Raw genomic sequence first — 12663 nt, forward strand, 5'->3', positions numbered from 1 at the left:
GGTACATCAACTGTTTGGTTACCCACATTCTTCCAAATAACTTTTATTTTCAACAGAAGAAAGAAACTTATTCGAGTTTAAAACAACGTGAGAGAGTAAATTATGAAAATTAGAATTTTTAGGAGAACTATCCCTTTAATGTTAATAAAACAACAAAATGTAAAGAGAAAATCACTCACTGCTCTTGACTAATAACTTTATTAATAGCTTTAATAAGTATCAATGTATAATTTATAGAAAATAGAAAGAAATAGATTTATATAATTTATAGAAAGAAATCGTAATATTATATTTTTGCCATATCGCCCACCCCTTTATAAAGCATTTCTTACGTATTCTTTAATTTTGCACCTTAATGTTAAGAGATAATTGTTAAGTGTTCATTGTGATTTTAGACTTTTGAGTTTTCCATGGTCGTGTTGACATTTCTGCCTTTTTAACTGATGGGATTATAATCAGAGGTAGGTTAAATTTAAAATAAAAAATCTTTAAATGTAATATATTTGTCTCCTGGACTGGTCCTTATTTTAAATATGTTATAAAAAAATTCAATAATTATCGATATCGACCGATATGAAACACTTATATCGTGATACAGTTTTCAGCCATATCGCCCAGCCCTATATACAATGTATTGTTGGCTATTGCCTCAGATATACCCGTGCGACTCGAGACTGGTGACGTGATCCAGGGCCACATATATTGTCTTTCAATAATTCAAGTACCTTTTCATAAATATGGTTGTTTTCAAGGGTTTTCCAAGACTGAACTTTCAAAAGGTCAAATTCAAGCACTTGAAGAGTTTTAAGCAGCTTTTATATGAACCCTGATCATCAGACGGGAATAAACGTCTTCAACTCACCGCTTGATCCCGCAGTTTGTCGTACAGACTCTCGAGTCGTTTGGAGGCGTCGTCAAGTTTGCGCTTCGTTTGCTGGAAGGAAAGTTAATATTAGAAATTTAAAAGAAAAATCAAATGCATTTTGCAGCTTATTGTGGTCTAAAATCCTCCCACTCCACAGGAAGAGGCTTATGAGCTCGTCTTCTGATCACATGCACAACTTTTTCTGGGATTAATGTGATTATGATGGTAGTGACAATAATAATGAATATCTTTATATACGATACATTTGAGAATGTAAAACATTTTTCACCTTCTCAAAATCAATAATTTGGATATTAAATCTGTATACAGGACATAATAATAAGATCTTATGTACAACTTTAAAAAAAATGTTAAGGCTTTGTGTTTGTACATTATACACAACCGCTCAAAAGTTTGGAGTAATTAAGATTTCCTAATGTTTCTTACAGACGTCTCTTCGGCTGCACTAAATCTCCGTTTATTTGCTCAAAAATACAGTAAAATAGTGAAATATTATTCTAATGTAAATCATCTGTTCTCTATGTGAATTTAATTTCTGATTATTATCAATGTTGAAAACAGTTGTGCTGCAATGTCATGATAAAAGATTACAAAATATTTTATTACAAGAGATTGTATCGACCAAATACTTAGTTTCTAGGTGGACAGGAACAAACCTGTGCACTGATTCCAGAAGGTTGTATAAAGCCAGCCAATCAGATTAGAGTTATGAGCTGTTGTCTTCTAATCACATGCGCATCTTTTTTGGGGGATTAATGTGATTATGAAGGTAGTGACAATAATAATGAATTTTTTTATCTTATATATATAATACGCTTGAGAATGGTATACATTTTTCACCTTCTCAAATCAATAATTTGGGTATTAATTCTGTATACAGGACATAATAATCAGATCTTATGTACAACTTTTTTTTTTGAAACTCTCTTTGCACCATTTGTGTTTGTACATTATACACAACCACTCAACAGTTTGGAGTAATTAAGATTTTTCTAATGTGTTTTACAGACGTCTCTTCTGCTGCACTGAAGCTCCGTTTATCTGATCAAAAATACAGTAAAATAGTGAAATATTATTCCTTCAGGAAATGATTTATGATTATATGATAAACATTTCTGATTATGATCAATGTTGAAAACAGTTGTGCTGCAATGTCATGATAAAAGATTACAAAATATTTTATTGCAAAAGATTGTATCGACCAAATACTTAGTTTGTTTGTGGACAGGATATAAACCTGTGACTGATTGCAGAAGGTTGTATAAAGCCTGCCAATCAGATTAGAGTTATGCTGTGTGTGTGTGTGTGTGTTACCGGGTCTGCGGCGGCCAGCTGACAGCGCTGAACTAAACTACTGAAGGTGGTCTTGATGATCATGTGTTCAGGGGGGATCTCCTTCTGTCCCACTCGCACCGCAGGAAGCTGCTGTAAAGACTAGAACACACATGGGCACAATCAGCCACTCGGATCACAGCACTGGGGCTGGCACTGAATTACAAATATTCGTCAAATAAAATAAAAAACTGCACATCCGATTGCAAAAACCGTGCATTCAAAGTTGTGTTGTGTCGAGAGGCGCGAGACATGATGATGATGCAATTGACACGGCTTTTTTTGTTAGCTTATCATTTATTAAGTGAATAAATGGATTATAAATGCAGCGTAAATATAATTTAGTAAAACAAAATCCCCTAAAAATATATATTTTTTTCAATAAAAAACATTATCAAACTAAAATATAGTTCATTTATTTAATTAACAAAAATCAAATAAAGTATTCTCTAATTTTTCATGCACATTCGAATGCAAAAACTGTGCATTTTCGAATTTTTGGTGTGTCAGAAGACGCGAGACATGATGACGTCACTGACGCGGTGTGTTTGTGTTAGCTCATCCAGTTTACGGCGCGGCGCGGCGCCATTGTTCATTTGAAAAATGGCGGGAAATGGTTTATTTAAGTACAATTGTGTCAAAAGTTAATCCCCTTTAAAAAGTGAATTTCATTTCAATTAAAGATGCGACGCTTGATTTGGTTTATATTTGCCTATTGCGCCCTCTTGTGGGCATAGCAGACGATACAGCACTTTTTGTCTTTAGAATTAAAATATAATTTGAATTTTGCTAATATTTAAGAAAGAAATTCAAATTGATCTTTTCAGCCATTTTGACAGCCTTAGATCACACTAGCACATCCGATCCGACTCTAACACGATGACCTCTGACCTGTATGTTCGGCTCCTGAGGGGCTCCGGGAGGGACCTGGACTCGGTCCTGTTGCACAGGATTCTCCGTTGGGAAGCCCATCACCGGCGCTGTGATCGGAGCAGGAGGAGTGTAGTTCTCTGGCAGCTGAACAACACACACACACACAATATAAACCATAGACTGTAAAAACATATGTGCGTAGTGTGTGTGACGTCACTCGTAGTGTTTCTGAAGAGCGTTTTTGAAGCACAAAGTGGGCGGAGCCGGCCGTCGCCATCTTGTTAGCGTGTCACTCCCGGATAAACGACAATGTGCAGCGAGGCGGATTAGCTGAGGTGACGTGATGCTAACAGACAGCAGACAAACGGCTAGTAATGACATCAGCAGCAATCCACCTGTCACTCAAGTGGCCACGCCCTTAATTACGCAGAACTTTAAAGCTTAATATAATTTAAACGGATGAGTTATAAAAAATATCACCCCCCTCACAGTCGTCATGAAGGGCAACATTAGCGATATAGACCAAAACCACTTTTAGCACCAGACTGTAAACATGTGTTTTTCTGCTGTAAAGTTGGGCATTTTAACATGCGTGTCTATGGGATTGAGTCTCTTCTGCAGCCGGCCTCTAGTGGCCAGTCGATGAACTGCAGTTTAAGTCTCTTCAGTGTCGGATTCAAGAGAGAAGCTTGGTTGGGACTCATCATATTGTTTCCCATTAAATATATTATAATCGGTATTGACATCATTATGCAAGTAAATACCTTCTTCTTGCGTTGTCCTGAGCGTACGGCCGGAGGGTCGTTCCACCCGTCATGAGCCGCTGAAGAGAGAATAGTCACAGTCACCAAAACATGCATGTAAATAATAATAATGCATGCATTAATAAAGCAGCACCAAAACTCATCCGGACACTAAAGTCACACTTATAAATGTGTGAATGTCATGGCGTCGACTACTTCTCCTTTATAGCACAGGAAGAGCCACAAACACACTTCATCAAGCTTAACTTCTGACATACAGGAGTTTGTCGGGTGTGAAACGCTAATGGATGATCTGATATTCACTCTCATTTCTAAGAGTGATTCTGTTTCTGCCTGATTGACGCTACCGTCTGAAGGTTTAGGGGTCAGGAAGATTCAACAAGGATGCATTAAAACTGTTTTCAACATTGATAATATCATAAATGTTTCTTGAGCATCAAATCATCATATTAGAGTGATTTGTGAAGGATCATGTGACACTGAAGACTGGAGTAATGATGCTGAAAATTCAGCTTTGATCACAGGAATAAATTACACTTTACTATATATTCACATAGAACACATCTGATTTACATTATAATAATATTTCACTATTTTACACAGTATTATTGATCAAATAAATGCAGGTTTGATGAATAAAAATACAGACCCCAAACTCTGAACAGTATTATTAACTCTCCTTCCTCTCAATCTGTCAGATTATATCATCCGAATGCAAAACTCACACAGCAAACTTGCAAACAGCCTTCAGAAGCCCCACAAACATGATTACCCATGAGCCTCCGGGAGATCACACGGGAAGCTCAACACGATCAGTGTGCTGTTATTATTATTCTGACACACAACTCATCATCAGTCAGCATTAAGTATTAGACGAGCCGAGATCGAGGATGGCCTGTTTGGACTGTTGCTGTCCCTATGAAGCACTGGAATACACACACAATGCTCTGTTCTGAAGCTTACACACACACACACACACACACACACACACACACACACACACACACACACACACACACACACACACACACTGTTCTGAAGCTTATAAACAAACACAATGTCTCTGTTCTGAAGCTTATAAACACACACACACACACACACACACACACAACTATCACTGTTCTGAAGCTTATATAACACAGACGCACGCACGCACACACACACACACACACACACACACACACACACACCTTCCTCTTCTGTCTGGTAAGTCAGCCATGGGAAATATCCTGGAAATCAAACAGCAGGAACAATATTTCAGAGTCACTCCAGAGGAGTTTTCAACTCCCAAAAAACAAAATTCACAATTCTGTGATTTCTGTGATCGGTTATTCTCCCCAAACCTGTGCAACTTCCTTCCTCAAACAAAAGGAGATCAGCTGGTGCCTTTTTTATCATCATCATCATCATCATCATCATCATTGAACATGATGGTGAGTAGATCATTTATGTATGCTCTTCCTGGAGACACTTCTTTCAAACACACAACAACATCTGAATCGTCCCACACTTGCGACGGGTTCTGCATGTTCCTGTAAGGATGTGGTTAGAAACGTGAGACGCGCTTTTAAACGTTATTTTAACTTGAGCACCGCGCTTTAGAAAGCCGCGTAATACATGATACTCTGCTAAACTACGGAAGCGAGATGCGAGCGCAACGGTCAGTCACGTCTGGGCCGGAGTTTAGGTTAAAAACGATGGAATGAAAACACATTCTGTGTGGCTTTTATTTGCCAAATTATTACTGGATGGAGGAAAAGTAAAAATGTTAGTATTTTACTTAAATTTGGTCATGGAGAGGTGTGTTATAAAATGGTTTAAATAAATATAGTTCTTGCAAGATAAATCTCATCAGCCTGACTTCTCCGTCTCTGTTTCACCGTGTTTTCTCCCTCTTTGGTCTTCAAGGCTCCAGGGGTCGGAGTGGAGAGCAGTTCTTGCTTCTCTGCACATCTCTGTTTTAATGTACACTATGTATGCAACAGTGTTTCTTGGAAAGCAGCCTAGAAAGGGTCCCTCTTTCTGTGTTTAGGAGAGAGGGCCCGAAAGGCTTGGCTTTAGCTGGAAAGTGGCCATAAATGAACTTTATTCTATCTATCTATCGGTCTGTCCATCTATCTATCTATCTATCTATCTTTAGGCCTTTATTAAAGGCCCCCGGAGCCGTGTGGAGCATATTATGATGGATAGATGCACTATTATGATGGATAGATGCACTATTATGATGTATAGATGCACTTTTATGATGGATAGATGCACTTTGATGGACTTTGAAAAATATCCTGCCATTCACTGCCATTATAAAGCTTGTAAGAGCCAGGACATTTTTTAATATAACTCTGATTGTATTCGTCTGAAAGAAGAATGTCATATACACCTAGGATCATTCCAAACTGTTGAAGGGTTCAGCATGTACCTGTGGGTGGAGGTGGGAGGCTGGTGCCGGTGAAGCTCTTCACTCCTGGAGCGCCGGGTCCACCCTGAGGATAACCGGCTCCGAGAGGCGTATACACACCGCTGGCAGGTGTGTGTGTGTGTGGAGGCCCCTGTGTGTGTGGAGGGCCTGGGAAGAAGGGCATCGGTCCGCCTGGCAGAGAGGTGGGAGATATGAACCCTGGAGCGGGTGGAGGAGACATCATGGGTCCCGATGGAGACACCAGGGGTCCCGGCGGAGACGCGGGCGGCACTGAAGGATCCGTCAGGCTGGAGGAGGGCATCGACGGGCCGGACATGAAGCCCAAAGGGCCACCGAGAGACCCGGACTGAGGGAACGGCTGAGACTGAGGGAAACCTGGAGGAGGAAACATTTACTAGAGTGTTTCTGGGGTCGATGTGTAAAGGTGCTTGCACACTGTTGCCTTTGGCTTGCTCAGTTGGGGATATTTTGGGGATATTTAATTTAATTTTATCAATCAATAAATTCCTCTTGAAACAAACTTTGTTGTATTATTTTAATTTAATACTGTGAAGCTGCTTTGATACAATCTGTATTGTGAAAAGCGCTATACAAATAAACTTGACTTGACTTGACACTCGTCGAATAAAAAATAAATACGACCCTATGTTGTGTTAATCACAACTTTCATCCGTCATAAAAAAATCCAGATCGGGTTTTTCGCATCCATAGCTCTAGCATTTTGAGAGGCGTTTGACATTCAGAGCCACTGAATGACGAATACGAAAGTCTCGGACTCAGTGTGCAAGGACCTTAAGACTCTGCTAAGAGTACAAAACTTTTAGGGTCAGTAAGAACTTTTTTCTTCTTCATTATTTCAATTATTAGGATGTAATATGAATAGGGCTGCACGATTAATCGCGCTTAGACCGATTTGGCTAATCGTGATTTTGAAAATCACGATATTTATTTGCTATGTGCAGCTTGTCAGTGACGTACGGCTCAGTAAACGCTGCTCACTTTGAAAGCACTCGAGTTTAAGTCGTATATAACGTGCATTTGAAAAAGCAACACGCATCAAACTACGCATCCAAAGCTACTTATAAGCGAGCATTACTTTACAAAGACAACTTTAAATTAGTTTTCAGAAGTTGGTCATTTTAAACTTGATAGTTTTGAAAGTTTGTGAAGAAGGCGAGGTGTACAACACTGGCATGTCAATAGTAAACAACAAAAACAACCAAGAAAACAGCTCCGATCTTGTCATTTCAATCACTTCCATATGTTCACAAGACAGCAAACTCGTTTGATTTGGCTAGTGCAAGTCTATTCACCGGTCTGTGTTCTACATCATATTTTCTGGTTAGTTTACTTTAGTTTTTCTTTTTATATAAAACACCATACTTTCACCCAAACTGAATAATTAAAAACCAGTTTAAATGGGTAAATCTTCTTTAAATATTTTTGAGTCTTCATTTTCTTTTCTGACATACTCCAGTTCTAGTTAAATCACACTAGACATGCTTATTCTGTGCATTTTGGGCATGTTTTGTGTGAAATCATATTTATTTTGTCCATCAAAAGTGTGCTTTCACATGCATGCCGGATAAAATATGGTGTGAACCGGTTGTTAGGATGTGTTATGAAGCTGATGTGGTGACCTGGAGCTGTACGTGTGCATTCGAGCGCTGATTAGACTATGTATTATTTATAGGCGATTAAAGGGGCATTATTATGATTGATGGCTTATTAATATAAACGTGCGATTAGTCGACTAATGGCTTACATGAACGACTACTAGTCGACTAGAAAAACCTTTAGTAGAGGGCAGGGTGTGTTATGAAGCTGATGTGGTTACCTGGAGCTGTGGCAGGGTATTGTGGGTATTGTGGTCTCAGGCTGGGCCGTGGCGCTCCAGCAGAATCAGTCTGAGGGTTGAAGAGACGGGGCATCGTCTGCGGAGGGTGTGTGGACGGGTACGACCCCTGCGCAGGACACACATTACAACACATGCCTGAATAACTATTGCATTACAGGTCAAGCTTATGCAACAGTCTGAGCAGCCGCGATGAAGCAAACACACGAGGAACGAGGTGCAAGTTAGAGCAACTTATTATTATTCCCAGTGTTGTTATTGGTAACTGAGAAACAGTAAAGATGAAATGAAATCAAATATTAATATTAGACTTGCATTAAAAAAAACTTGAGTATAAGAAACATACTAAGCACGTATGCTATCCGTTTCCTCTGTAATTAAAATAAGCAAACTCCGAGGGCTGGTTCTGTGGCTGTGAAGCTGTTAAATAACAATATTACTGGCAGAATATCTCTTCCATGCACTTTAGAGGATGTCTCTGGAGCAGAAAATATTGCAGTTATGGAGACAGCATTATTGTAATTTATTGAATTGTGTCCAAAATGTGAGTTTAGACCTTTTAAAGTGTGTCAGTCAGATGTCAATATGAACAACGGCACAGGTTATATCTGACGCCACATGTATTTTTGTAGAGATGTGTCTTTTAAAAGTAGATCCTGTTTTAAGTAGAGCGCCGCACATTTATAACACCGCGTTTACACAAAAACAATGCAAATACTATGTAATGGCTATCCATAAAAACGGGCATTCTCTGTGAACGGCCCAAACGGGCATCATTTTGCTCCATCACGTTTATATTTGCATCGTAACAGTGGATTGCCACTGAAAACGGGTCATTGAAACATGGTTTCACAGACAGGGCTTCGATTAAGGCAGGATTAGGCCTCATGTCCTGTTTACACCTGGTGTTAAGATGCGCTTTGGTTGATCGGATCACAAGTGGACGATGCTAAATACAGGAGTAAACGGGGTCTAGTATGTTTTGAGCTTGTTCACTTTCAACCACTTCCAGACTTCCGGACTTTCGTAGTGTAAATGCTCATGTGCTCGAGCAGCCACAGAAGACCCCTACTCTCCGCCTACTGACCCCATGCGTGAACATTACGGGAAGCGCACTAGCCAGACGGGATTTAAACTTTGTCGGCTGGAGACCCAAGTTTAGTTTGAAGAGGAAAAGCGTACCAAGCACAATGTTCTCTCAGCATTTCCTGATCTCTCACACACACACACACACAGCGTTCGGCTGGTCTTGCGTCTGTCAGAGCAGAAATGAAAGCTGATGCTCTCCGTGTGTTTTTCCGTCGACTCTGATCACGTTCATATAGTCAATTGCGTGAGCTTATTTTGTCCATTGGATTGAAAGATCTGAAAAAGTCCATAGATTTACCCTCCGTTTTGCAGAGATGGACTAAAAATGAACTCCCAAAACTTACTGTCATGGTGGGAGAAGAGGATGTGGTGCTGGTCCTTCAAGAGTCACTCTCAATCTGTCTGTCTATAAAGCCTATCAAAAACCAGTCTTCATGTGTTTTACTACACTTCAGCTTGTGATTCTTATTAAATGGGGGTCATTTTTTAGGATTCTTTACCTAACCTAAGTCTCTGAGACCCTGACACCTTGCTCTTCTGGAGACTCCAGGTAGGTTGCAGTTCTGGAAAACGGTGGCGCTGAAGACTAAAGGGTTCCTGATGGTTTCACTCTTAATTCTTCATTCTTTTAAAGTTAACATGTGTAATTTCTTCTCCACCTGTATTTGTCTGACCCTGCTGACTCAATGAGTATTTCACTGTCCAATGGCCAATGTCATGCCTTAACTGCAATCTCTAGTATTGCATTAGTATTGCATCCTTCTCATGGGGATTTAATCATTTTTGACTTTTCAGTCTGAGTTAAATCTTGTTTGTGGCTTATTTTATCTGTAAAAGAAAAAGTGCCTAATAATTCTGCACATCTGAATATAAGGTGTTTTTCATTTCCAGCCTTCATGAACAATTATATATCACTTATAAATGATTAAATACAAAATGAATTGTAGTTATCACGATTAATGTGGTTTGGAAACAAAAATTATTCATTATGAAGGCTATATTCAAATAAATTGACAGTATCACATTTTCTTCAAAACTATATCTACATTTTTAATGCCTGTAGGATTAAAATGTAATGCTTTCTAATGCTATTTAAGGCCTTAATCTTCGCAAAATCCATTTAATGACTTCTAATGCTTTTTAATGCCCCACGGAAACCCTGCAAGTGGAAGCAAAACATTCTAGACCCCGTTTACTCCATCGTCCACTTGTGAACCGATCAACCAAAGCGCATCTTAACACCAGGTGTAAACGGGGCAAAAGAGCAGACGAGACGACAGACGCAACCTGATCGGCTCAAGTGTAGGTGACATTCATTGTAATGTACACATAGTGGGCAATTCAACCCCCATTTCCAGAAAAGTAGGGCATTTTGTAAAATGTTAATATTAATTCTCTTGAACCTTTATTCCTTGAACCTATTTTTCAGTATAAATCTTTTTGATTTTGATGGCTGCAACAACAAAAGTAGGGACTGAGGCATGTCTCGCATCACATTACACTTTTTAATCTTTCAGGAATTGAAGATACTAACTGTTGAAGTTTTGCAAGTGGAATTTTCACGTGATACAAGCATCTCTGCATTCACCAAACGTACAGCGTTCTCCTATAACAGAGGCTCGAGTCGCGTTTCTTGATGCAGCGTCAGACTGTTCAGTGACGAAGGTTTTCCAAAGTACTCCTGTGCACATGTGGCTGTATTTAACACAGTAGCATGATGGTTTCTCATGCAATGCCATCTGAGGGGTCAAAGGTTATGCACTACAACCGGTCTCCTGCCTTGCCCTACACAGACTGAGATTTCTTCTGGACTCTCGGGATAATATGTGGACAAGACCACAAAACCAGTCACATGGGTCAACTTTTTACAACCAATGGAAAACTTATTTATTCAGCTTCCCATTGATGTGTGGTTTGTTAGGATAGGACGATATTTGGCGAAACATTGAGAAAATCTCCTTTAAAGTTCTACATTTATGTTGGTGATTGTGCAGCATTCACTCACAGAAATAAAAGTTTTATATATTTACGGTAGGAAATCTACAAAATATCCTCATGGAAAATGATCTTTACTTAATATCCTAATGATTTTTGGCATAAAAGAAAAATCGATAATTTTGACCCATACAGTGTCTCGTTGGCTATTGCCTCAAATATCCCCGGTTGACTTGAGACAGGTTATGTGGTCCAGGGTCACACATCATGTATGTTAGATGGTGAAAGACCTAAATACTTTGCAATCTTTCATTGAGAAATATGATTATTTTTAATCATTTGACAAATCTCTTATGAAATTTGGCACAAAGTGATGAGCCTTGACCCGTGTTTGCTGGCAAAGACTGAGGTGCTCCTTTAACCCGATCATGATGCGCTCACCTACTATACTAATAGTGGACTGTTTCAAAAGAGTTTAACTTGGAGATTCTATAATCTTATCACTTTTATTCTGACTCTTTTGCAGCATCAAAATCAAGAATTGCTTATATTTACAAAACGCAATTAATTTAGCCAGTGAACACACTGATTTATTTTTAATTTGTACTTTTGTCAGTGAAATAAAGGTTTCAGTCAATTAACAAATCACAGATTTTATAGTGTTTTACAAAACTTTTCTGAATTTGGGGTTGAATATCATAATGATGTCATTTCCATATCCTGCGACACATTGATATGGTAATAATCGTGACAGTTATTATAGTTTTATTAACTAAAACCATAAAAACATTTACATTAACCTAATATTACTTTATTTCAGCTAAGGCAATCTTTCTTGTTTTCATTTAATTTAACTATAAGCACTAATTCTAGAACTAAAATAAAAATAAAATCTATAACAGTATCTGAATGCTAACATTATTATTAACAGACTGTCTGGTGTGTTTTGAACCAGTTCAAGTATGAATGTTTACACAACAAGGTTTTCATAATGATATTTAAAAGTCTGTTGTGAAACTATATTAACCTTATTCAGCTTCAGCACGAACTCCCCGAAGACAACAAAACCTCAAACACGAGGATGACGCAAAAACATCCACTGTAAATCAGAGCGAGACGCCCTTTCACAACAGCAGACACACTGTATGCCAGCTCCTCTTTCACAACACACACATCAGGCCATCGGAAAGCAAACAGTGTCTGATGATCATCAGCAGACTGCGTGCACAGCGTAACCACAGACCGTGATGATGACAGAGTACTGTACTGTACTGGAGTGAACTGTACCCGTGTGTGTGTGTGCTGGAGGAGTGTGTGTGCTGGAGGAGCGTGTGTGCTGGAGGAGTGTGTGTGCTGGAGGAGCATGTGTGCTGGAGGAGCATGTATGTTAGAGGAGTGTGTGTGTGCTGGAGGAGCGTGTGTGCTGGAGGAGCGTGTGTGCTGGAGGAGTGTGTGTGCTGGAGGAGCATGTGTGCTGGAGGAGTGTGTGTGCTGGAGGAGTGTGTGTGCTGGA

General features: G+C 39.2%; 1 protein-coding gene across 4 annotated transcripts in view; it reads right to left on the reverse strand.

The window, feature by feature from the left end:
* sec31b (SEC31 homolog B, COPII coat complex component) overlaps nucleotides 1-12663 on the reverse strand; it is a 39109-nt gene that overhangs the window by 4570 nt on the left and 21876 nt on the right. For 2 of the 4 annotated variants that reach the window (XM_082152397.1, XM_082152396.1), the window contains exons 20-26: nucleotides 8109-8235; nucleotides 6272-6646; nucleotides 5046-5084; nucleotides 3856-3914; nucleotides 3110-3235; nucleotides 2201-2320; nucleotides 863-934 (exon numbers count right to left, since the gene is read on the reverse strand). In XM_082152397.1, the coding sequence (XP_082008523.1) occupies nucleotides 863-934; nucleotides 2201-2320; nucleotides 3110-3235; nucleotides 3856-3914; nucleotides 5046-5084; nucleotides 6272-6646; nucleotides 8109-8235 (918 nt within the window). The remainder of the gene's footprint in view (nucleotides 1-862; nucleotides 935-2200; nucleotides 2321-3109; nucleotides 3236-3855; nucleotides 3915-5045; nucleotides 5085-6271; nucleotides 6647-8108; nucleotides 8236-12663) is intronic. The other 2 variants (XM_082152399.1, XM_082152398.1) reach the window with 1 other exon arrangement.

This window comes from Leuciscus leuciscus, assembly GCF_965113295.1.
Source record: "Leuciscus leuciscus genome assembly, chromosome: 21".
NCBI classification, from domain to species: Eukaryota; Metazoa; Chordata; class Actinopteri; order Cypriniformes; family Leuciscidae; genus Leuciscus; species Leuciscus leuciscus.